The following is a 27,379-nucleotide window of genomic DNA, read 5'->3' as shown; positions in this document are numbered from 1 at the left end:
ATTAGTGATCAAATCAAAGGCCTGCCATTAGGAGTATTGACGGTCTAGTATCATCCATTGATTTTTCTCCTCCACACACTCAAGATGATGACCATCAAACAAATCTCCATGGAATTATCCCCAGTTTAATAATTGGGGCAAGAGGACAATAAAACAACAGAGCAATTATATCATTTGGAATTTCGCAGATCACCCCAGAATCTAGGAAGTGATAACATACACTGAGAAAAAACAATGATGGATAAATATATGATAATTTGACTCCTTAGTTGCCATACACAGCAAAGAGATGCAGAAGAAGATATTGTTCATTGTACTCTGAACAATGTCACAGGAGTCTGTCTGTTTACATCAAACAGGGTACTTACAAGAACAGCTTTTGATTTTTATTTTATTTTTTTTTTTTTGGAGTGGGGGGGGAGAGTCAAAAGGGTAGGGAAGAAAGGTTCAAAGAAAAGATTCATTAGAGAAATGTCATTGGTGTCTAGGGGCCAAACCCTCACAACCTGATCCATGGGGCGACTAAGAACAAAAAAGGAAGCCTCCTGCAGCTCAAAATCCCTATAACAATTATGCAAATCAAGATTCCAAGTGAATCTGGAGACGTTGAAAGACAGTCCAGAATAAGGTTGGAATGGCCAAAAGATGAGGAGAACATGAAGAGAACTTGAACTTCAATAGAGCCTCACCCCCACACTATGAATACATCTTCCAACAATAGAATGTTACCACCTACTCCCACATGATAACTCAAACTGGGAGAATGATGGTATTATGCCATGATTACTCTCACAGGGGGAGGGGCTACCTTTGTAAATCTTTTACTTCATTCCACCTGCATAGCCTTAGGTAGTATCGAATTTAAGCTTAACATATTAATATGTATGTTGGTGAAAATTTCAGTGTCCACTTAGTTCATTGGGTTTAAGAAGCTTGCCCTTCCTCAAGATGTCTAGGGTCATAATGATTCAAAACCCAAGGACCTTGATTGAAAATGAAAGGTAGCCAAAGCAAGATTGCAGATGGCAAAGACCAGGTAACCTCCCTTAATGGGGTGGATTTGATAAGGGATAACCAGGTTACAGATTGGGTTCAGTTTCTGTAGTAAACCGATGGTGGTCTTAGGTTAGATCAAAATACAAGTTTATCAAAGAATCAAGAATTAATAGTATACTACTCTTTGTTCTATTTGATACTTTTCTCATCAAGTTTATCCATTATCTCCTGATCCACCTCCAACATTCTGAATAGATCTTAATGTTTCACTAGATAATTACCATCCAAACTTGGCACCAGACCAGTAAGCAAAAGAGAATAGAAAATCATCCGGTTGTTAGAGGCCATTCCTCTCTACATCACACTTGAGAAGACATTCTAATGTCGGAGCCTGAGAACCAACTCTGATAGCACGTAGCATACAGGCATAATGCACATCATAAGCATTTATTGTAGGCTATGTGAGGAGAAGGGGGCAAAGAAATGAAAAGAAAAAAAAAATAAAGAAACTACAACAAATTTGAAAGTTGATAATATATTCCACTTGTTGGACAGTGACTCAGGCAACAAAGCCTTATCCCATTGCATTCAGCCACGAGAGTACTCTTTCGCTGTTCACTCAAGTCCCCTCACATTATTACAACCCTCATCCTTTCAACTTGAACGCATCACTCATTCTCACAGCTGCAATCTCTGGCATTCCACTTGAACAAATAATCTCACTCAAACTTCCCTCACCTAGTCATCATCTACTGGGGCTGACCTTAAGTTCCCACTAGCGCATTATAACATTGTTTTAGCCTTTGTAATGTTTTTACTCATCTTAACTCAATATTTGCATCAAAGCTCCTGATCCTATGTATGTGTCATTTCTTGATATGAACTAGTCAATAAAGCATTGAACAAGACTATGGCTGTGCCATCTACTGAACTATGCCCATTAACAGCTCACTATTCATGAACATGCAAATCTTGTCTAGTCTCATATTTTGGGAAATTGAACAAGATTATCAGAAATCCTAAGCACTAGTCAAAGGTCTAAAGGTGTAGCTAACTCTTGTTGAGAGGTTTATTACGTGAAAACAAGCACTATGAACAACAGGACAATTACCAAGCAAGCCAACAAGACTAACAGAATCAACACGTACAAATTGCAACCTGGCTATATACTTCAAGTCAATTGATTTTCTCAACTGAACGTTAATATTTTTAAAAAAAATCCTTATTCACAGTCCTGATAAATTAAAGTGACAACTGGTACAGTTGAATTGCTTAAAGGTTTCATCACTTCCCAAGAGCAATCAATGGTGAAATTGCATTGATTGAAGGTTTGCCGTTCTGTAGCATTAAGTTAAAACTAGACATAAGAGAAGACGAGCTGGATAAACAATTGATAAAGCACATTACCTGCTCTACATCCCTCTCAGAAAAACCAGGCCTCTGCAAACCAGCCATTCACGTTTCGAGATCAGGAACTGCCCCCGTACAGAATAAAACCCATTTAAACAAAACAAAGGATCTGGAAGGAAACAAGACAATGTCCACATACGCCCCATAAAAACCTTATGGCAACTTCTGAGCTAAAAGGTTGAGTTAAAAATTCTTTATTCATTCCATGAAGATGAAGAACTCAAAATGAATACTCAGGAACTCCGTCCAAAATCCCAACACGGGAAGGTTTACTGCAGGCGAACCCTATTCACTTTAATTCTTTCTTCTTCCTCCTCAGCGGCACAAAGAAATGCAAATCTCTCCTTCGAGATAGAATGCTGTCATTCTAAGCTCCCATTACCAAAAGAACGTAAAAAGGCGAAACGCAATAAAAGAAATCACTTGAACACCAACTCCATCAACCATATTCAATGTATCACGAGTCATACCCAACTAAACAAAACTCTAAGCTCGGTAGCATCTTAAGTCCCTTGGATGAAATCCCAAAACTTTAAAACGCCCCTCGAAACCTTCAATCCTCGCAAATCCAGCCCAGCCTGAAAACACCTTTAACGCCTAAAGAAGGGGAAATCAATGTAGACGACTAATGTATTTGCGTGAACAATTAAAGGATCGGCCAATAATCTGCAATTTTCGACAAATCTGAGGTTGCTTAGCTTCAATCAGAGAGGAGAAACAATGATTGAAGAAGAGTTTAAGGGGTTTTGATTCGAAGATATTGCGAATGTCGCTAGGCGTAGAATATTGCTGTATGAATCAAAGATGGCCTTCCAGCTTTCGATTAGAATGAAAGCTTCCGAAGAGCAAATGCAATGCAGGTAATATTACTTGCGCCTCTTAACATGCAATTCATGCAATTCTTCCCTTCCCCTTCCTCCTCTTCCTAGCTATGTCTCTCCCTCTCTTTCTTTTCTTCTCTAACTGTTTTTCTTTTATGTTCCATTTCCGCCAGTTATTGCCACCTCACCAACCGAATTGGTTTTAAATTGTTTTTTAAACTTAAATGTGATATTGTGATGGTTCGGTTCCTGAGTTCTTATTGTTTTCTGAATTAATGTCAATTATATGGTAAAAAATGTTTAAATTGTTTTAAATGTGTTTAAAACGTGTATGCCTTTTTATTGAACAAAAAAAAAAAAAAGGCACTTTAAAAACTTGAAATTTTATTTTTAAAATTAATTAATTTAATATAAAAATCATAATTCGGACATCAAATATTATTATTTAACAAACTTTAATATTATTTTTTGGGTTATTTAAGCATTAATAGATTTGGTTTAGGCTAGGGCTGCAACAGGGTCGGGTTGGGCCGGGCTTTATAGAACCCTCGCCCAACCCTAAGTCCCCTTAGTTGGGCCCAGGCCCGACCCGACCCTGATTCAGGGCCAGAAAAATCCAACCCTGACCCGCCCTCAGGGTCGGGTCGGGCCGACCCTGATTGGCCCTGATCATGGGGAGGGGGAAAGAAATGCATGGGCTGGGAAGAACATTATTAATTTTACATAAAATAACAATATAATAAATTATATTATAACACTTATTGTCTTCATATATAATATATTATATAAAGAAATGTGGGTGAAATTTAAAGTTTATAATGTATAAATTTTGTCAATATATATTTTATAGTATAACTTAAATCAGGGTCGGGCCAGGCCGGGCCAAGCTTAGCTCGAGGCCTCAACCCTAACCCGACCAGACCCTAACTCAAGGCCAGAAATTTCTAGCCCTGACCTGCCCTCAGGGCCAAATATCTCAACCCAAACCCTGTTCGGGCTCAGGGCGGATTCGGGCCAACAGGGCCAAACTTGCACCCCTAGTTTAGGCAATTTTTTGGTTTATTTTGACTTCCCATGCATATAGGCTAAATTTCATTCATATAATAGGGTTCCAATCCTATAGGTATAGGGACATTTTCATAATTTTTCAAAGATTTTCAAATACAAATTATCCGATTCTATTTTACTCTTTGTTTGGAGGCTTGGGCATTTATATGTCATTGTAGTATGTTTTTCATGATAGAGCAAAGTTTATTGTCGTTCTTTTTGACGTATTTGGAGTCATTTCTTGCACACAGCATTGTCGTAATGTTGATTGTGAATTGTTAGCCCTTGCAAACTGAGCTATCTCTTTGGGGGTATTTTAGTTTTTTTTTATTCTTGATGTTACGATTATGCTTTTGGGAAAGAGGACTCTATCCAGGAGTATGGCCCATGTGCCTGGACACATGATGGGATGAAATGACCACCCCACCCCATATGAAAAAGATAGAAATTCTGGTATGTTGATGCTTCCTCGTGCGCCCCATTGGCCCTCGTGCTAGTGCAAGGGCCACACTCCCAAATAGAAAACTCTTCCCCTATTCTTTTTTAATAGCTATGATTAATCTTTCTCACTCTTGTTTAAGTGTGCCATGCATTTGCCCAGATAGCTTCCTTCTCTTTCCCATTTAATTTGATTTGCTCTTTTTATATTTTAGCATCGGATTAGGAATATTTATTTTTAAATGATATATCAAGCAAACATTGGAAGACTAGATTAATCAGGAGGATTGGGTGCCTATCCCTTCCCAAATCCGCAACTCTGACATGAATACGATCTTTTAGTCAAACTAGTTCAATTATGGAGTTTTCATAAACCCTAGTCTAGGTGGCGACTCTTTCTTTTCAAAGACCTCCTTAAAAGAAAAGTTTTGACTCATTATTATTCTTATTATTATTATTATTATTATTTTATAGAATTTAACTCGTTATTGTCACATAGGTAAGGAAGTGGGAACTCGGCATGACCTCACCCAAAAGTATAACTGCACGCCCTCCAATAATTGCCATGTGCCAACTTGGGGTCAGAGGCTAAAAGTTAGTGTGTTGGTTAATCCCAAAGTTCTATGCTCACTTGTTAAATTTTAGTGCAATCCTAATTTACCAGGTATGAATAAGGTACTGAAAAAATCAAGGATTACCAAGGCATACTGTTATGGACTGCATGGACACACATGGGAGGATATGTCTACATATGAGAGGTTACATTGAATCTCAATCTGAAATCTGACATGTGGCCAATCCATATTATTTCCTAAACATCAAACACTCAGAATTTGAGGACTAGTTGGAATATTTTTTTGTTAGGCATTAATCTTAAAATAGTTGATGGTTAAATCCCAAGGAGGCAGATGGCTTGAAAGGGAAAAAGATATTGATAAGGAGATTTACCCTTTTTTTTCCAAAACTTGTATTCATTAGAGGGAAAAACCCATTTACAGTAGGCTCGACAACACATATCTCCTAAGATCATTGCCGAGATGACTAGGGAACTATCTCCCTGTATCAGAGGATGGAGTAAAACAAAATCTATTTAGTATGAATCTGTTGAAGGCCCCTAGGACCAAATGAAATGTCGCTAATCTTTTTCCAAACCTACTGAGATACTGCGGAACTGGACATTGCCATGTCATGCCATGCAGTCGTTCTTTTGAGTTGGGTTTCCTTCTAAGAGACATGAATAACACCCATATTCTTCTCATCCCAAAGGGTAAGGAGGCTGAAAGGGTGGACCAATTTAGGCCTGTTAGCCTATGCAATGTCAATTACAAAATTTTTGCATAAGTTTTGACATGTCGGCTTAAAAACATCTTTAACTACATTATTGCTCTGGAACAAACTGATTTTATTGAGGGCTAGAATATATCTGAAAAGTGCTCATTGTTCATGAGGTTACCATAGGAAAAGCAAGAAAAATGGTGGGGGACACTTAATTGCCTTCAAACTAGACATGAAAAATGTCTATGACCAAATTGAATGGGATTTCCTAACAAACTCCTCTCTTGAAGTTGGGTTGTATGATAAATGGGTCCAGTTTATTCACCAATTCGTTAGCACTGTACCGGTCTCCTTTCTTATTAATGTTGTCCAGAAAGGGTTATTTACACCATCCTAAGGCTTAAGGCAAGGTGACCCTCTTTCCCCTAGTTTATGCATCATATGCCTTGAGTACCTAACATCCTTGATTTCTATGGATGTGTCTCTCAACAATATCCAAGGCATCACAATCCAAAGGAATAGTTCCTGAATTTCCCACTCCTTATTTGCAGATGACTGATTGTTTTTCTTGAAGTCAACACACATCTACCTCCATCATCTAAAGGACATCATGAATCTCTATTGTGGGGCATCAGGCCAATCTGTTGACCTTCAAAAGTCCTCAGCTTCCTTTATCCCAAACACTCATGTGAGACTCAATGTGAACAATCTATGTAAGGATTGTTTGGTTGCAAGGCCTTCTTGCTCTAGGAAAGTAATTGGGTCTTCCTCAATAGAATTGCAAGTTGGAAGGAAAAAAGGCTCTCCCCAGTAGGAAGGGAAGTTCTCCTAAAGTCGGTGGCGATGGCTACCTTTGCCTATACTATGACATATTTCAGCTCTCAAAAGGTCTTATTGATGACTTATACAAAGTTGGGTGCAAATTTCTTTGGGAACAGAAGAAAGATGAGTGGAAAATCCATTGGGTGGTGTGAGACTATTTGTGTAAGCCAAATCTCGATGGTGGGTTTGGAATGAGAGACTTCCATATTCAAAATGGTGCTATGTTGGCAAAGCTGGAATGACAACCCATCAACAACAGAAACTCATTATGGGCCAGACTTTTGTGTAGCATTTACTTCCCTAATGGAGACTTTCTCCATGCTTCTATTGGTTCTCAACCCTTCTGGGCATGGAGGAGCATCCTATAGGAGAGGTGTCCCTTCCTTGATGGTTTGCTATGGATTGTACGAAATGGTAGGACGGTTCATATCCGGGATGATGCATGGATATTTTTTACTTAATGATATAGGTTGTCACCCTCTTCATGTACATTAGCATGGGTGGTTGAGTTTGTCACCCTATTATTCAATGGAACATGTTAAAGTTGAGAAGTACCTTTCAACATTTTAAAGTGGAGGCAATCCAGAGGATTCCCAGACTCAAAAGACCAGCTGTGTTGGGGTTCTTACCCACAGGGCATGTTCGTGGTGAAGTCTGCCTATAGGCTTGGTGCAACTCTTACCTCTCCTTCCTCCACTTCTACTTCCAAACTCAATTTAATCCCAAAGCATGTGTGAAAGATTTTGTGGAGCTCTAGATATTCCCAAAAATCCAATAATTTTTATGGAATGCATGTTTAAATGCCTTGGGGGTAAACGTTAATCTTACATGCCAAAATATTGTCCCGTCATATTTGTACCCTCACACCTAGCAAACATAGTATGCTCCATATGTCTCTATGAGGTCTTTGGCTCATCCAGGATGGTCCTTGTTTGAGTTTCAAATAATACCGCAAGCATATGGATGGGTTAATCGTAGCTACGGGTCGAACACGAGGAGGTCAACCTTGAATAAATTTCCACTTTTAGTTAACGCGAAGTGTACAACTTACCAAATATGGAAACAACCTATATATGAAAACTACCAATTATGAAAACTAGCAAATATAGAAGCAACTAAATTACCAAAGATAACAAATTAAAAATAGAACCTAGGGCAACCGCGAAGGGAATGGATGAATTAAAAGTAAGAAAGTCACTTGGGAATGGATTCCACCATGAGAATTAGGGCTGATCAATGACTAGCATATTTGGGCAAAGCATGCATACAGCCTAGGTCTATAAGATATGCGGCATAGCTCATATACGGCTAACATATCCTATGAAAATAGTGCTCATAAAACATACAATGTAAACAAAAAAATACATGAACATAATGGTGTCACAATGGATACGGCTAACGAACATGTATATAGTTCTTCTTGGAATGACATACAAGCTGTGGACGGTCATCCATTGTAAGTCCAATATTGATCATGTTCATTAATCACATAAATAATGCTAGCCATCAATTCTTCCTTCTCTCATGTTTTCACCCACTCCCAAGAGGAGAGGTTTAGCTAACCATGAAAGCAATGAAGAGGGAAGGAAGGATTGATAGAGAAAAAGACAGAGAAATTACTAAAACTAAAATTTATAAGAAGAAAAACTTAGCTAATTCGAATAACTCCAATGAAGATGATTCGGTCAATTGAATCCCATCACTTGAAGCCGCATCCAATATTGAAGAACAAATTACCAAAGTGCATAATGAAAATTACACATATGATCAAAGGGATGGGAAAACAAAAATTATCCTAACAATGATTCTAAAAATTACATGTGATAACCTAATTACATAAGATCTAAAAACTGAAAATAAAAAGAAAAGGATGAGAGATCGGGTATAAGAAAGAGGAACGGCACTGCTGCTGCTATTTTCAATCTAAAATAAAAAATTAAAACTGAAAATAAAACGAAGGACTGAAGGGTGAGAGAGAGGCTGGAGTGCGGTCAAGAGGGATGTTATATATAGGGTAGAGAGAGAGAGCTCGTAAAAAAAATATGGGAAGGAGACAGGAGCAAGAGAATTTTAGAAGAAGTGGGAGAGAGAAGAGATACAATCCGAGGGAATTTAGGAGAGAGATTAGAGAGAAAAGATATATATATATATATATATATATATATATATATTTTATTATAATTTTTTATCCTAAATTCCAACCTCACAAAAAAATCGTTATTGGGCTATATCTTTCTGTCCTGGACCTGAATAGACCAAGGCCAAGAATTAAAGTTGCATCATTTTAAATTCCGGATGATATGAGTCCAATATCCGATATCTTCTGAAAGATTCTTGATTCTCCAAAATTACTGTTATGCCCCTATGCTTGATTTTTCTCTCTTCTTCTTCTAAACTCGAATCGGCTCTAATCAAGTGACTTTCGACATTGCGCATTGGAAAGCTAACCCAGCTGAATTCTTCAACCTTATAACTTGACGTTTGGCGGTCCAATTAGACATGCATTCTCTACTTTAACCAAAATGTCCCTAAACCTGAAAAATGACAAAAAGTATCCGAGTAGCACTGTTCAATGTGATAAAATGAACGCTTTATACCATAAGATTTCACACATAAATGTGCTCATCAGTCCTTTATAGATTGGGTTCTTCGGTGGGGCGTCCTTTGGAGTCAATTAAAAAGGAGCAATGAGAGTGTTTTTATGGCGTATGCTGTTATTGTGTGAAAAATTTGGAAGCACAGAAATGTTATGGCCTTCAAGAAATCAGTCATTGCTTTTCAGCCATGGATGATTTGATTAACAATTTAGTGGATGAGGCTATCTCTGAGCTTGTGAACTCCCAAACCCATTCCTTTTGCTCAGATGCTGCTTCCTCCCCTCTTAGGTGAGAGTTCATCATGACTCTGGGGGATTCCATGTTTTTACCGATACTTCTCTCCAAGTCCCCCCGTGCTATAGACTTAGGCTTAATTATTCTGGATGATTCTAGCTTGCTTGTGTTGTTGGGCATCGATCATGTGTTTCTGCTAGCAATTCGTCTACGATTGAGGACGACTTTTGATAATGGGTTAAGTAAGGTCACTATCCACTCAGATTGCCAAGTGCTTATATAACGCCTTACTGATTATTTTGTGCCTCCCCCTTTGGAGGTTTCCAGTATCATTATGGATGTATATTCTTTTGTTGGGCTATTTGAGTCTTGCTCTTTTGCTTTCTGAGTTGATCGCAAAATGTTGTTGCCCATTTGTTTTTAAATGGGATCTCTTATCTCTGTGTGGGTCTTTGGAAGTCATCTTTTCCCAAAGATCTTCTCATGATTGTAAATACACTTTTTCCCCAAATGAGACCCAATAAGATTACTCCTTGTTCACAGGGATTTTTGAACAACCCCCACACCCCACCCTCCCCAAAAAAAAAAAAGGGTTAGCATATAAAGCCCAAGTTCCATATATGTAGACCCATTGATATGTAGTCAAATTTCAGTAGAAACATTCAATTCCCTTGCCTCTTTGCTCCGATCTTGTTTTTTAGCTCTAATTCCTACATGGTAGACATAAGAATGGTTTCTTATGTAATACCAAAAAAGAAGAAGAATGGCTTCCTATGCTGCCCAAATATTTGACACATGATAGCTCAATGAGACCCTTATTCTATGTTCCCTGTTAAGAACACAACGATCAGAATGGTGATTTGCAAAAGAAAAACGAAAATAGAGAGAGCACACACAACGCACAACACAGAGATTTACGTGGTTCACCTCAAAGATGGAAGCTACATCCACGGCCGAGCAATAGAACATGTTTCATTATCTTTCTCTGAAAAATGTTACAAACCCTCATTGTCACGCCCCCATCCCAACAAGGGATAAAATACATTATAAGGGGTGACTAGGACGACGCTTGTCATCCTACTAAGCTGCCAGGATCACTGACACAGTGTCCCAACGCACAGTCATAACTAATATTAAAATAATATAATATCAGAGTGCGGAAAGGGAAATATTACATTCCAAATGATCACTAGTTTTGCGGAAGCGTATAAAATTAATAGTTACAAGATGATCAAAGCCTAGATGATAAATACTGTAGTTAATCCATTTTTCATTACCATCTAATAATGATCAACAAGGGTATAACAGTAAATGTTTATACATGGGCCTACGCCCTAAAATAAACAAAAGGGGAACAAGTCCCTAGAATTCTCACGGCCCGTATGCACAATTGTCACAAGGACACCCGTTGCCATGTTCCTCTAACACAGCTTCCGGCTCCTCCGTACCTGCATCATAATCTAAAAATTGTGTACACGAGGGGGTTAGCTCTCCACTGAGCCAGTGAGGGGATGGGGATGCACAAACACACAATTCACATAGTCCAATGATGCATTCATATGTTAAGTAAATTTTCCACCTAACATCACAACTAAGTCAGAGGTATATGCTACTGTGACAACTCGGGAGACACTGTGGGTCACTTAACTTATCGCCACAATGAAACCTCAATTGTCACGTGGGACCTACGCCAATCGAAGCCTCCAAGACCACTCAGTGGCAGACCCCTGATAACCAATACTACCATGACTGACCTCTCCCACCTCCACAGAATCCGGTGTACTGATTACCCAACACCTAAACCCCTGTTGGTAAGGGTCGTAGCATAAGGGTGTAAAATCCTAGCCACAACTACATGGAAGTCCTATCATCCCGAGAGGTAATCCGGGCGCATCAACTTTTCATCTGGTTTAGTGCCCGGTTACCAGCACGGCACGGCGCATACAGTTCAACATGACATTCAACATAATTTCTTCATAAATATATATAGTATCCGGGGTTCCGGCACCGGCACCCACCGGCACCGAGACCCATCAAAGTAAAGCATCTCCAATTAACATCATAACATTCATATATAAAAGTATGCAATATGCGCAAGCATGCTTAATAATTTATAATGATGACATAATATACAATGCAATAATAATATCAAGCCCAAACAACCAAACCCACTCACAACGTATACGCCAAGCACCAAGATTATCAGTTGTTGTCTCGATCAAGCAATAAGCCACAAGATGAATATATTAACCTAAACAAAGAGTGAAATAAGGTTAAACGAGCGAAGGGAAAGGATCCCCAAAAGGTCTCCCATAATCACTTAAGTATAAGGTTTCAGAAACAAAGTGGTTGCAGGAGTGGTTTCATGCCCAAATTCTGCAACCACATGTAAATCCTAGGAAACCAAGGGTTCAGGACAGTTTTAGTCAAGGTCGGTTGCAGATGTGGTTTCAGAAAACTGAAACCGAGTGTAAATCCTAGGAAACCAGGGGTTCAGGACAGTTTTAGTCAAGGTCGGTTGCAGATGTGGTTTCAGTTTTGTGTAAATCCGAGCTTCACAGGGGCCTTCTCGGGAAGGTAATTTCAGGGTGGTTTCTTGCAGGTCTAAAACCACATGTAAATCCTAGCTAACCAGGGGCTTAGGAAGGTCTCTGCCAAGGGTGGTTGCAGGTGTGGTTTCTCAGGTCTGAAACCACATGTAAAACCACATACCTGCAGAATCGAAAATTGAAGGGTTTCTTGCTAGGGATTCATTTTCCAAGGGGTTTAAAGGTAGGGAGGCTTCAAGAAAGCTTCCTCCTAGGTCCATTAGGGTTCTAAGACCTCATTAGGTCCATGTAATCCCATGGATTTAAGAGGAAAAACAAAGATAATCTAATTTATGACATAATAGGGTAGAAACCTTAAATTTCTCAAATGGAAAGAGATTGCTTAGGCTTAGAGGTTGTAATGGAGTGAAATAACTCCACTATAGTGTAGGTTTAGAGGTTCCATCGATTCCTTGGGTTCCAAGAGAACCCTAGGTCGAATTTCTCCCATTTCCCAAACCTCAAAACTCAAAATAGATGAAGAGATGTGGGTTTCAATGGCTTACCTTCCCCAATGTAGAAAAGCTCCACGTAGAGGGATCCACAAGGTGAGGTTCCAAGCCTTCAACCAAGCTTTTCCATGCCTCCTTCTCCTTTTCTCCTTCCTTCTTTCTTCTTTCCTTCTTTCCTTCTTTCTTCTTTCTCCTTTCTCTCCTCTTTCTCTCCTCCACGATTTAGGTTAGATGGGAGAATAAAGAGAAAGAAAGCTTCTCCCCCCCTTTTGTCTTATTTAAAGAAAATGGACCTTGGGTCCTTTAAGTTAAATGGGTCATTAGGCCAAATGGATAGTTTAAGTTAAATGGGTCAAGAGGGCTTAATGGGTTGACCCATGGTCTTATTTAGGGTAAAGGAATGGGTTAACCCATCTTTGGGTCAAATAGAGTCAAATGGGCCCTCAAGTTGAATGGGCCTCTTAACTAAATGGGTCTGCCCACAGGTTTCAAATAGAAAAGAACCCACTTGGGGATGGGTCCATCCACCATGGGATTATAAGCCCATCACACGCTCCCTTAAATAAGTGGGACCCACAAATAGAATATTCCCAACTCAACTAAAATAGCCCGGGCGGTCCAAATCTTGACCCACACTTCGAGGGCATCGAGGGAAAGGGTAAATAAATAAACTTAAGGGCTAGAACTTACTATTTCCTTGTCATGGTTTGTCCCCCATGACCCCGAATAGTTTCCTCCACAGGTAAACCCGCACTGTGGTCAATAATTTTGTAGCTGGGTTTGACCACTAGTGAGAACAGCTCACCAGCATACGTGACAGTGATAACCACACGTCACGGGGAAAAATAAAAATTAATTATGATCCGGGGTGCGGGTATAACACTCATAACCCTATCTCAAAGAGATAAGAACATTATATAGGGAAGCCCTAACCCCAAAAAGTACACAAATGCCCCTAACTCAAAAAATGCTAAAAAACCAAAACCGGACCAAAACATAACATATGGTTCAAAAGTACTCATTTCGAAGATCTCGACGATCCCTGGAGCCCCGCCATTTTTTGGCATTCCGAGGTCGTTTCGAAGCAGAAACGGCCCTCCGAAGGTCTCAATCGCACTTTCTGGATCAAATCAGGCTTCACCAACAACATTCCCCACTCACATTCCAAAATTTTCAGCCCACGTGGCCAATTAGAGTGTAATCTTATTTTTTTAACCCTTAGGTATAACACACACAAATTTATTTTTTTTGGTAACTAACACACAATTTTCAAATGAGGGTAAATACTGTCATTTCACATGTCTACTACAAAAATGTGTATCACAATGACACCTTTTGATAATGGCATAATGATATGTCACTTTCAAATTATTTTTGAAAAACCCTATTATACCTTAACTTTAAGAACTTTTGAAAATAAAACAAAAGACATTTAATAAATATTTCAAGTTATAAATACACCTATATATAGGAGTGTCATTTAGAAACTCCCTAAACGTGAATCATGAAGACTATGCAATAGTGATCTTAATACTAATATATGTGCATCTACATATAAGGAAATGCATAACAATGCATGGAAAGATATTTAATTGAAGGGAGAGGATTGAGCATGCCACCAACTTCCGTTAAACTAGCAGCATATACCAATCACAAGACTGGACACAAGAGGGCAACAAAGGGCGAGAAGAGAAGACATGCCCAAGTGCCCAACCTTTTCCCTTAAGGCTCCGTTTGTTTTGGCTTGAAAAATTTTACATGTTGAAAAGCTTTCCCGTATTTATTTTTCAATTGGAAAAACAATGAAAAACTTTTCAATATGTAAAATTTGTCAAGAAAAAGGACCAAGTTTCCTCTACCCATGCCACGCCATTCACCGAGAGACAGGAGAAGCAGGAATGGATTTCAAGAGGGTATTTTGGAACATACTAAAATCCTAGAAGGGATTTGTGAATCCTAGGATGGTGGGTGAACCGTCCTCTATGGGTGGAAGAAAACTTTTGTCCAAATTTTCCAGGTAAACTTTTACTCCAAAACAACTGGCCAATTGAATTAGACTCAAGTTTGTCATGTGGCTTCAAACGATCGAAAGAGGCACACCAATTGTCTACGTGGCACAATGACATGCAACAAAAAAACTTATTAATCGAGAAGTGCAAATTTCCATTTGCCTTTTCTGCTTCTAGTCTATGAATCCTTCAAACTTGGGCCAATTTCAGGTTTTACTAGGCATCTCGAACCACACCATATTACTAAGTGTGAAAACACATGGACATGAATTCTGAATGATCATACATTGTAAGGAGTTAAATGGTGAAAATATTTCCAGGTGGCCTTTCTTTCCACCGATTGTGGATTCAGACTTGAACAGACCCCAAGCTATATATGGTGCAAGTAACCAATACCTTCCAATAACCACAGTTTTGTTGGTTGACTAACTAGAGAGATATACTAAATAACTAATGAGATGCAAGGAAGATCCATCCCTTGTACAATATAAATACATGACTTTTAAAGCCTACAAACTTGTATTAGACAAAAAGAGAACAAAGCCAAGTTAAAGTCAAAGGACAACACTCCATCCACAAAAAAGGAAAAACAGAAAGGCAACATTACATATCCACAATGGTAACATCACTGTAAGGTGTTGCTTCAGCTGGGAAAGAGGCTAAGAAAGAAAATATAGAAAATTACAATGCTCAGTATCTATAGTCATCCTCATCAAAGATCATGTAATTGCTACTACTCCTACTCCTGGATGCCACCCCTTTGTCAGTCTGCAAAGCAAAATCATGCAAAGTTAACCTTGGAATAGTCATCAAAATGTTAGTCTGATGAGGAATTAAGAGATGAACAGATACTAGCATGTTTTCTCTTTGTTGTGGGGGGGAGGGGGAGAGGCTTTGTTATGCTTATGACAGCAAAGAATGAAATGAGAAGGGGATGGGGCAGAAGGAAATGGAAAGAACCCTCCAATTTTAAATGTATACAACTTTTACTGATGTTTTGTAAAGCCAAAGGATTCTGCTATTTAAATCCTGCATATCCAAATTGTGTGGAATCCCTTCGAATGGCAACATGTAGAGTTTAGTCATCAGCATCAATCCATTCCCAACTTGTCCTGCAGTTCTTCACCCCCCCCCCCCCCCCAAAAAAAAAAAAGAAAAGAATGTTTTAATCTCTCGTAAACAAAGCTTGGTGAGTGATTTTCTCGCCACATGACAGGGCTTTACGACTGAAAATCGTAAAATGGAAACAGGTAGCCTGAGGAACAACTGAAAACAACCTTGACTGAAAACTCAGCAGCATGTTAATCCTTTCTGTTTTGTTGCAATAGTAAGCAAACATAAAACTCCACATTCTCAGATTTTCAAGCAAAGAAATTAATGGCAAAATATTCATCACATAAACGACCCCATATAAAACAAGCATGTAAATTTTCCCAAAAATGATTGAACTTTAGTTTTTATTTATCAGAGTTTTTTTTTTTTTTTTTTTTTTTAATGGAAGGTAACAAGTTCAATTCCCAATTTATCAGGTCCTAAAAGATGAGGAAGCATGTGGTCGGTGTGCCGTAGATGGGAAGCTCCACATCTACACCCACATGCTCAGAGTATAACTCAGACATGGGGTCTCTGCTTGGTTTCCAATGGGGACAGGATTCAAAAGTTTTGAGGATGCAACGTTCATGCAACAGCATCCTAACTTGGTGCGGTCTCACATCTTGATAGGTACTGACCTCCTCAGTTTCAATTCAGTCACAATTTAGCATAATTAAATAGAAACAAAGAATGGGGACCCGATCCAGAATAATTAGTGAAGCCAAGGCAACACCCCCTCTCCCAGGTAAAGAAATAATAACTAGTCTATGAGTTCATCAACCTTTAATGTCAATCAGTTGATCTTAAGAATAAAAAACTGAATTTGTTAACGCAAACACCAAGAAACACGAAAGAAACAAAACTGATTAAAGCAAGAATGACACAGAGATTTAACGTGGTTCTCAACACCAATTAAGTGTGCTACATCCACGGGTGAAGCTGAAGATGATTCCCTAAGTGATGGAAGAAAAATACAATGGCGATCTCTAAAGAACACCCAAAACTCTCAGCAAGAACTCTGCCCAGAAAACCCTAACACGAAAAATGCCCAAATCACACTTCTCACTCTTACTTGCAAAACAAGACCATAAAAAAAGGTAATACTCCTCCAAGTCGACCCAAGGCCTCCGTTACCATCACAGACCTCACAAAATTTCTCCTTCGGATTGCCACCAAACAAGTCGGAGCTGGGCAAACATCGAAACCAGATACAAGAATTCAAGACACATAACAGAATTTCTCTTGCACTGACACATATACTGATGCACAGGCCAAAGCAAAGCAGCTAAGAGAAAAATGGATGACTATGATCATTCCAAATTAATTGGTACCTATTTTGGTTAGAAAAGACATGACCCCTGAATGTTTATTGGAAAAGATAATTCAATTTTCCTTTCCTAAATCCATTTCTTTGCCTCCCCCTCTTCCTTCCCCAAACAACCCCCCTCCCCCCAAAATAAATAAAATACAACTACTCATGCAGAAAGGAGGAAAGAAAAGGGGGAGGAGGGGGGATTTTCTGAATTAGCTTTTCAGCTTTACTAAATAAGTTGGAGCAAAACTCCTAAACTCAGTACAACTACTACTAAGGAAAACCCTGATTCATAATTTCTACAACTACTCCCAAGAAAATAAGAAACAAAAGTTTCAAATTAATTCATGGTCATTGAGCATACCTTACTAACGAGCTTCTCAAATGCTTCTGTCCCATTCTCTGCAATGTATTTCTCTGCAGCTGTTAGAATGTCATCTGGCTTACTGAAAACATCCTTCTTCCGTGGGATGTACCAGATATTTACTGTTTGTGGGTTCACAAAGAAAGGTCTAACAAAATGCTCATATACATATGCAGCTCCACTGAAGTAAGGCAAAACCAACCAGCAGGTGACAATTAGTTTTGCATAAGACCAAAATGGGAGCCTGCCACAGAGATGAAGAAATTTGAGTTATATTAAAGGAAAAGAACAGAATACAACGCAAAAGCCCAGAAGGCTAACCACTGGGGGGACACCCATCTAACTATAAGAAAGAAAACAACAAAAGGATGATGCAGCAAAAAACCAGGGGACAGAGAAACAAATATCACATGGATGATAAAACAAAAGCTAAGGGACGGGTGAAACAACTAACAAAAGGATGATACATCAAAACCAGGGGGGGAAATAAAGGGGAGGAGGAGATCCCCAAGATATTAAGCACGAAAAGGCAGTAAAATATTACAAAATGAAAGAACATGCCATATGTTCAAATAGTTTCTAATCAATACAAGCAAGATTTTTTTCAAAAAAAAATCAAAGAATACAAGCAAGAATTTATTAAAAAAAAAAAAAAAATCAAATAATACAAGCAACAACAACAACTTCAGTAAGTTCTCAACAATGAGAGTTATTCCACTTTTCCATTGTACAGAGGCCATTTCTTTTGTTTTCAATATGGGCAACAAGAGTAACAACCTAGCTCCAAGATGGTAACATGAATAACCTCAATTTTTGCACTTCATTCTTTTGTTTTCCACATTTTGAAAAGCTACCTCTACAAAATGAATCAGTCAAAGGTGATTTCAATTAATCTAGAAACAAAATTTGAATCAACAAGTCTGTTCCCTTTTCTTTCTTCTGGTTCCTCAAGTTCTTTTAGCCCTTCACAGCTATCTTTAATATAGAGCCTTGTCCGTGCAGAGACTGGCCTGGTTAGGGTGATTATAGTTTTGGGTCTAACGCATGATTTAGGTTAAAGTTCAAAAAAATTGTACCTCAAAAAAATGTTCCATGTAAAACAACACTCATCATTGATAATAGGTTCCTATTGCATTAATTTTGTGTTCCAAACACTTGGTCAAAACATGAAACCAAGGGGCTAGTAGGGTATAAATGGATAATCGATTATATAATCATTCACAATGTCAAAAACCAATATCCCAAAGTCAATTCAAGATCAAAACAAAATCGTAAAAGTTATTTAACCATCAAAACGAATAATGTTAGAGAAAATTTACCATTCAATAACTTTAGCAAAGGTGAGCTCGAATAGGGTAATCATGGAGTACAGAACCCAGTATGTGAGCCATTGCTGATCGTCTGCACGAGACTTGGTCTCAATTGCTCTAATTGAGGCATATCTGTCCATAAACCAAACAATAGAACCAATAATTTGAACATCTAAATTGTCTGCATTTCATGTAAACGGGATAGTAGAGGAAATCCACTTACAGAGGGTAAGCCAGAGTAACCAAAGGCCTGTGGATCGAACACAGATAAACAAATTATAAAACGAAAAGATTGCGTTACTCTTCAGCAATCATATAATCGAAAAGGGAAAAACCAAGCAGCCATGAGTTTATCATCAGAAAAGCAAAATTCGAACTTTAAAAAGAAAAAGGTATTGGAGGCTTCTGCATTGCAACACATAATTCGACTTCGGCAGAAAACAATGAAGACAATAAATGAATTTACCAAAATTCAACAATGCCTTCGTTTCCAAAACCCCACTACTTCCCCTCCCCCTTCGTTCTCAAAAAATATATAAAAGGAAACAAAAAAAAAAAGGTTTAATCCTTACGGATTTTGCGTAAATTTACAGAACAAAATTTCAGCCGGAAATGATGAAAAGAATCTTCAGAATGTAATATAGAAGAACATACCCAGCAAGAACATCAAAGTTCTTCGCCACCACCTTGAGAAAACTCCCAGATCCCATCTCTTAGAAATTCTTATCCTCCTGAACTTGTGATCTGAAACTTCTACAACTGAGATTTTTTCACACTCTCGAAGAGTGTAAAATAAGTATGAAAGAATTTATTCCAGACAAGAGTGTGAAAAGAATCCAAAGAAAGGCAATAAATCTAAAATAAAGGTAATTACAACCCGGGTCTCAAGTACTAGGTAATAGTGCCATATACGTGAAACGTGTGACGCACAGGATTTTCGAACCTGCGCTAATTAGTGGGTCCCCAGAAAATAAGATTGCAATATAAGAAGTAATTAAGGTCAGATTAACAAATCTGATTTCCACTAACCTGCAAACCTTTTTTACCCGCCGCGAGGAAGATGAACAGATTAATTATATTTAATGAGATATAAACAACAATTAAAATCGTAATTAATAGTCGAAGTCCAGTCTGGCCATGATACTTAATGTACGCTGTCTTGCTGTCATATATCCTATGTACGTTGTGCCATATGCCATACTTGACGGAGCCGTTACCTTTTTCATGTAGAGTCACAGAGGTTTGTATTTAGCTCGTCTCTAGGGAGGTGGTGTCAGGGGTATCAAGTGGTTGAGCTGTGTGGCACACATCTCGGTGCACATCTAGGTATGTGTGCGGCACAGCCCAACGGCTGGCAACGCCCTAGGCATTCTTTGTTCCTTGGAGACGATCATGATCCCGGCCTTGGGAGTAGGGATGTAATCGGATTCGGCTCGAAAAATGCTATATCTACATCCGCATCTGCATCCAATTAGCTTTTAGACGGATTTGGATAGTACTAAACGGATACGGACACAGATACAAATCAGATATTTTATCCATTTACATGTAAATATAGCTTTTTGGATAGCTATAGTCTATCTGTATCCGCATCCATTTAGCTTTCGAATGGATTCGGATAGTGCTAAACAAATACAAACACAGATACGGAAATGGATTTCGGCTATTCATTTACACCCCTATTTGGGAGCATTAATAGCAATAGACCAGCCTGTGTATGTGTACACATACGGAAAGAGGATCCGATCTCCACATGTTATGCATGAAATTCGTGTTGCATTTTGGCACTAGAGACCGGTTTCCAACATACAAGCTGCCCATTGGACCGGCTAAGACCAAGACACTCATCGTCCCCCGCCAAAGAATGTGTGCAGAGCATTTGATTAAATGGAATTTTTTAGTTCACTAAAGAGTGAGCGATAAGGAGTACAAAAATAAGGGGGAAGATGAAATTGGAACAATGGAAGGTCGAGGAGATGGATTTGGGTTTTGTAATGTAAGGATAAAAGAATAAAACTACACTAATAAAAAGTAATATGACCATTTATGATTTTTTTTGCTTCAACTAATGATTTCAACTTAACGGACTGAGATTATTTGTAAACCCCACTATAGTCCAGGGGAGGTACATCTAATTGTTTAAACAATGGGGGATTACAAGAGACATATATGTAAATTGCTCTTCTTTTTTTTCGGTCTAACAGATAAAGTTCTGTTAGCTAAACATCACGATCAGTACATCCACCATATGGATCAAACAAAAACTGATGAGCCAAAAGTGGGATTTGTTCACAGAAAGTTAACCTAATATTAATTGTAAGATGCAAGTATGTAATCCATATTTGGCCATGTCATCGAAGAACTCAGCTCAAGACCCAACTAGGCTATCCAAGGGCGAAGACAATCATATATTAGAATAAGAGAAAGGCCTCACGAAGAAGCAAGATTTCTATTCTTTTTAGTATCAAGGCAAACAGCACATCTGTGTAGAATTTTTTTTCCTAATCTCAAAAAGAAATTGTATTCCACATCTTACTCAATAATGTGCGAGGAAAAAATCCATCTTCTTCAATTTCTTTCCCACTATATATGATAAATCGGTCTCCCACTTGGATTATCTGAAAGCAAGACTGATGTGAAAATTCCAGTTGCATGATTGAAGCTTGTCAATATAGACAAGTATGGGAAGAATGGATCATTATCCTGCTGTTGACAACGCACGAAGTTTACGTATTCTCCCCACATGGGGACGGGTGGGGACAGAACTGACCCCTCCAAGGGACATGAGTCCCACACCCTTGAGGCCGATCCCACATCCCCATGGAGGGTTCATATCTATCCCTACCCGTCCCCATGTGAGTAGCAGATCTGAGCTCCATATTCCCAGCCTCCTCCAAGCCATATTCAGTCCATCCTGTGGGGTGGTAGTTTTAAGTTTTACAACTGTGATGATTGCGGAATCCAAGAAGTTCGAGAAATTGAAGATCCAAGTTTGGTTTCTATTTTTGCCATTTACTAAGGGAAAACATGCAAATGATCCATTCTCCTTAGGACCTTAGCCAGGGTTTTCCTCGACGGAGGCCTCAGTATTGAGCTTGTAGTCACCAATACGATATCTATACAGGTCCGCAGTATCAGCCAAAAGGTGGTGGTTTTTAAACCCAGATGGGAACGTCCATCCCACTTAAATGAGTGAGTTTTTGGGACCAATCAAAAGTGACCACCGAAATGTGTGTGTGTGTGTGTGTGTGTGTGTGTGTGTGAGAGAGAGAGAGAGAGAGAGAGAGAGAGAGGGCACTTAGAACCAAACAGTGGAGGTACTCAGCATTTGATTAAAGATTAGATTAACAAAATGCATAAAAGACATATTACAACCTCAACTTCCAATCATACCAAGAGATACATCACAAGCTTACACATTGTCTAACATAGACATCTTTGGCTCCAATGACATTGCTCAAATCATCTAGGGCAGTTATCCTCAGAAGTTGGCTGTTTAACAAGGAGTCGTGATGGCCACAAATCTGATGGGGTTGGGTAACGAGCATGTGGCTTGCTCACGTTTGAGGAAGGCTTTGATGGTGTAAGAGTGGTTTCAGGCTCTGAATAACCATGCCGCTCATGAAGTGGAATTACAAAGACTGGACCGACGACAGCTGACTGCTGCAATGTGGGGTCTATGACAGGCAATGTGAGGCAGTCCTCTGATAAGTGTGATACTATTTTCTTGTGCTGCGATTGAGCCGTAGCTGCATCCCAAGCTGGTTTTACCTGAGCCCTATCCTGTAGCTCAGTCTGCAGCTTCTCAATCTCTGCTTCGAGGACAGAATTCTCATCTCTGAGCTCATTCTTCTCAACGGTCACCTGTTTCATGATCATCCAAACAAGAAAGAGGTTGACAACGGGATTATTAACTGAACACAAACAAAACAACACTCACTTTCCAAGCAAACTGTTAACATAATTAACATAAATAATGGAAGCTACTTTGTCACTATTGGAAGGATTACACTTCATATTCACCAAGTAAATTTGCGAATATGGGCAGTTATGGTAACAATCTGTTTGAAACCAGGGAAGGAAGGAAAAAGAAAAAGCTTTGCCTGCTCCGATTTGTTGCAGCCTTTGCTACACCATTCTTTGTGTGTTGGTGGTGGCCGTGTGTGTGAGATAGTGAAAGACAGGGGAGAGAGAGAGAGAGAGAGAGCTCATTGCACTTGTGGGTTCCATTGCTGTTGGAAAGAAAGAATTTATTGTATGTAAAACAATGACATTGATGGTGGGAAGAAAGTACAAAAAGAATTTATTGTATGTAAAACAATGACATTGATGGTGGGAAGAAAGTACTGCAAAAGTCAACCTCGAACCAGGGAAACCAGCGGGAGATCGATTGCAGCCAGGATCAACACGATTAGGAACAAATTAAATAACTAAAACTCTATTTTTTTTATTGTTGTTTTCTATTACATATGAATGGAGAACATAAGGGATAAGAAGAAAGGAGAAGAAGATAAAGAATAGAAGAAGCTAAAAGGAAGAAAACAAAATTAGTTGTAATAGCTTTATCTTTCAATCCTAGATTAAATTGAACAAAGCCTTACAGTCAATCTCACTTGTTTTCCAGAACATTCCCGTCATAATTGCAGAAAGATGCAACTCAATCACAGCTGAGTTGAAAGTGGTAATCTAAGGATTGGTGATATACTATTGTGATGGGTGATTGGATTCAGTGGTTGAAGGTGATGCAGCTTTAGTCATCAAGTATTTGAGCTCTAGTGTTAGGGGCTCTTCACTATCTGAATTTCACAAGCAGAGCAAGCTCTCTTTCAACATGTGGAAACATTTCTTCTAGTTGGAGCTAAGATCAGCTAATGGTGAGGGTAGTTTATAGGGTCTCCTTGTACTTGCCTGTTTTTTTTCTTTCTGGGTCAGCTATGTGAGACCTTTCCTAGTATGCTATACTAGCATCCGGTCTTAATTTGTCCTGATCTCTAGGTTCTCTGTTGTCATTGTATACATATATTTATGTAGCTTTTCTATTCTCTAACAAAATTGATGATTATTAAAAAAAAGAGAGCTAAAACCTTGAGCCCATTCAGTCCAAACATCAAGGAAATGAAAAATGGTTAGAAAACGAGTCTGCTGTTATATAACACAAGAATGAGGAAGAAAGCATGCATGGGTTTCAGAAGCTCACATAGTGAGATTCAGATAACAGTGCTGCATTTTCCCTTTTGAGACATTCAACTTGAGCAAGCAGATCACGGAGGAACCGAGTAGCCTCATCCAATACAGATGCCTTGCCACTATTCTGCCGAGCTGATTCTGTAAAATAGAAGAAATTTTTTAAGAAGTATCCCAGCCCTGTAACCCAAATTTTACCAAGCCCAACAAGTGAGAGATAGCTACTATGATCTAATGATTAAAGATTTTCTTGGGGCGGGGGGAGGGGGGAGGGGAGGAGGTTTTTACTAAAGGTTCTGGTCAACCAAACCATGATCACTGCATGTGGATCAGGCAATGCAACAAATTGGGTAAGGGCAGTGCAGGAGATTATGAGGAAAGCTCAATAAAAAAAGTATGAAAATAGAAGAAAGTAAAAGAAATATGGGCTGCTAATAAATCAAAGACCTTAATAAAGGTCCAGCTTTGTTGTAGCCTGACAATCACAGGCCAACAATCAAATACATTGCTGATCTGAAATCCAACAAGGCCATACCAAACCAACCCCTAAGAGAGCAGATTACACATTAAACCTGCAATAAAGCCATCCCAACTAATTGTCTTTCAGGACAAATGTGTGGGAACCGGCCTTCAAGTAAACACCATAAATTTGAAGAAGAAAATATTAAATGGAACGAAAAGTTACCTAGTGCATTGCCCAACTCAAGGAAAAGCTCATTCAAATGGTCACGTTTAAGCTTCTCTCTCTCAGCCTTGTGGATTTTCTTTGGAATTTTTCCGTTCCTTTTGTTGGGGGTAGACCTACACCATAGAGAACTTTTGGGTAACCAGTATAGACAGAAGACCTGTGGTCTAAAACATATAAAGATCATGTAATAAGATATAAATTTATTAAAACCAGGCAAACTACTCTACCAGAAAGAGAAGAGGGAGTGCGTGTGGGGGGGGGGGAGTCCGACCATATATCAACCTCATGGATGGAAATTAGCTTCACAGGTGAACACTGACAAGGTAAAGTAAATAATAAAGAGCAGAACAGGGAACATAGACTGGCTGTCGATGGGCATAAAGTAGTATCTGGCATATCATGTATTTGCATCTGCAGAACATCAAAATGTATTTTCTACAATTCTGAAGTAGTGGACTCACAATCACATCAAGATATACTCAGAGGCTGGCAGCACAGAGATGCTAATAAGTGCTGCAGTATTTAATAACAGCCTAAGTGCGTATTGGCTCCTCCCATCAGTATACATAGGAACTCACTTCTCATTACCACAAGGCCTTAAATGAATTAACATAAGAAATAAGGATTCAACAGAAGAAGAAAATCCATATAAATGACCAAGGGGCAAGGAAGATAATATCATCATGGATAATCTAGCAATGATCAACTATTTAACCAGTTGACAAAAATTTACCAATATAACATCCCAGAAACCAAGATCAGCCTGTAGTGGTTTCACCAACCACTACGTGCACATTTAACAATTTGGAAATTAATGTTATGACAATATCAATTCAGGCCTTGTTAAGAGCCTAACAAAAACCTAACTCCAGTTTCTAGTTCCATACTCGTTCAAGCCTTGTGAAAAACATATATCTGGAAGTATGAATGTCATTTCGATGTCTTCGTTGGAGGATCTCGCTTACATAAATACATGTGTCAAAAGAATATTCTGAAAGCACAAATGATCTCTTTTATATCAAACAATTTAAGAGAGTATATGTATTTTAACTTTCATGTTAGTTTCTATCATAATAAATATATTTATGACGAACACATCTTCCCCACAAGTGACAGGGACTCATGTTTGACACCAGTAATTTAAGATTTTCTGACAAAAGAACTACATCAGGGAGCATGTCTTGCACGGTTTGTGATAACTTGCTAAAAATGACTGGGCATTCTGCTTGTTTTCCTAATAAAATTTGTTAGCTTTCTTTCTTTGTCTCATTTTCATCGGTAGAACCATGGCATACATTGCTGGGCTCAATCAGCCCAATATGAAGGATAATTAGATAGTTTTGATCCATCTTAAACTTTACATAAGTTTAACAATACTTACACAACATCAAGCAATCAAACGACAACTATTAATTAAAATGATATTTCATCTTCAGAATACTTTCCTGATTTTAAACTATCTAACTTGGATATCTTTAACACTGCACCGCTACAGAAAAAGCACCCTGAAAATACTAGACTGACCTGCCAACCGGTTTATCCGCTACTGCATTGACTTCCTTAGCCATTGGAACAGGAGCATCTGCAACCATGCTCAAGTCCTGATATCGGTCACCAGCTTCTTCAAAGTTAGGCAGCAATTTTTCCTGGTAGAATCAAACATAAAAATTTGTAAGACTTCCAAGTCAAAATCGTAACGTAGATGAAATTTCTTTGTAAGAAAAACATAAGTGATGTCTGCAATTGGTTTCATGAAGAAATAACTTCGATTACAGCTAGAGAAGGGAAAAAATAACATTACAATAGAGGGGGGAGGGGGAATTAATTAAATACGCAAATAAATTCCTTGAACGAACCCTAGTTCCGACTCAAAAGCTTTAAAGCTTTAACATTATGAATCGAAAATCCAAAAAAGAAAGAAAGATTAGAATAGAATAGAATAGAATATCGCTATCAATCAAAAAAATAGAACAGAAATATTAACGAAACCTGTATAATCAGATCCAGGAGAGTGGAGGATTCGAGCAAATTTACCTTCAAAGATTCAGAATCTGCAGCATGAGAGAGAAAAAGCCATCCAAGAGGACCAAATTAACAACGGGAGAGGAGACTAAATTAGAACAATAATTCAAAGTGGAAGAATTTCCAGCAATGGAGAAGTGGTTAATCTTAGGAATAAGTAAGTTGATCAAGTAATTGGAGAATAAGAAATGAAACGAAGGGAAGAAAACAAATCAGAAAAAATTAAATATTTAGGGAGGGTAGTTTGATTGTCGCGTATCGGTCCGCAAGGTTACAGAACAATTGTGGGCTGAAGTGAATTTCCGAACCACGCGGTGCGTGTGGCGAGCAGCCGCCTTATAATAGAATCTAATCCTGATGCACGAGTCCATCACGCGCTTCTTCCTTCTTTCATCTTCTTTACTGTTCTTCACCACAGGCCACAGCACAACCATGCATACGCCACACGGCAACTTTGTCGAACCAACCGTGTAAAAATTGTCTCCTTGCAGGCAGTGCCTGCGCAGAGAACATTATCTCTAAACGTAGACTAGTAAATCTCTCTCTCTCTCTCTCTCCCCGTGTGGACAACCGTATCTCATGTCCAATATCATTATTGGTTGACTCCTCGAGTCCTCTGTATTCTCATTGTTTCAAGAGAATTTTTATCCTCTCCTGTTACAGTACGGTGCTGTAACACATAGTGCAGCGGTTGTAGAGACCATGTGGGGTCTATTGT

At 38.8% G+C, this 27,379-nt stretch overlaps 2 protein-coding genes and 1 long non-coding RNA gene across 5 annotated transcripts; 1 reads left to right on the top strand and 2 right to left on the bottom strand.

Annotated features, from left to right (window-relative positions):
• The first annotated feature begins 9,870 nt into the window (after positions 1–9,870).
• On the top strand, positions 9,871–23,563 carry LOC122671972. Its single transcript, XR_006334422.1, has 3 exons — positions 9,871–9,882; positions 19,893–19,896; positions 23,392–23,563. It is a non-coding gene; the product is annotated as an uncharacterized LOC122671972 (long non-coding RNA).
• LOC122671971 (HVA22-like protein a) lies at positions 15,168–19,585 on the bottom strand. Its single transcript, XM_043869468.1, has 5 exons — positions 19,422–19,585; positions 18,991–19,017; positions 18,777–18,899; positions 17,458–17,701; positions 15,168–15,457 (listed from the first exon to the last, which is right to left on the bottom strand). The coding sequence occupies exons 1-5, from the start codon at positions 19,475–19,477 to the stop codon at positions 15,380–15,382; spliced, it is 528 nt and encodes a 175-aa protein (XP_043725403.1). The 5' UTR covers positions 19,478–19,585; the 3' UTR covers positions 15,168–15,379.
• Positions 22,066–27,047, bottom strand: LOC122671970 (transcription factor bHLH47-like). 3 transcript variants are annotated; one of them, XM_043869465.1, is made up of 5 exons: positions 26,937–27,047; positions 26,164–26,285; positions 24,637–24,752; positions 23,965–24,092; positions 22,066–22,631 (listed from the first exon to the last, which is right to left on the bottom strand). In XM_043869465.1, the coding sequence occupies exons 1-5, from the start codon at positions 27,030–27,032 to the stop codon at positions 22,230–22,232; spliced, it is 864 nt and encodes a 287-aa protein (XP_043725400.1). In that variant the 5' UTR covers positions 27,033–27,047; the 3' UTR covers positions 22,066–22,229. The 3 variants fall into 3 exon arrangements, with proteins under 3 accessions (XP_043725400.1, XP_043725402.1, XP_043725401.1); XM_043869467.1 differs by lacking the exon at positions 26,937–27,047 and adding an exon at positions 26,674–26,837 and having other exon boundaries at positions 26,164–26,260; XM_043869466.1 differs by lacking the exon at positions 26,937–27,047 and adding an exon at positions 26,674–26,836.
• Between the last annotated feature and the right edge of the window lie 332 nt (positions 27,048–27,379).

The sequence above is a fragment of the Telopea speciosissima genome, chromosome 8 (assembly GCF_018873765.1).
Source record: "Telopea speciosissima isolate NSW1024214 ecotype Mountain lineage chromosome 8, Tspe_v1, whole genome shotgun sequence".
Lineage (NCBI taxonomy): Eukaryota > Viridiplantae > Streptophyta > Magnoliopsida > Proteales > Proteaceae > Telopea > Telopea speciosissima.
The sequence above is the reverse complement of the archived record's forward strand: the minus strand, read 5'-3'. Positions and strand labels throughout refer to the sequence as shown.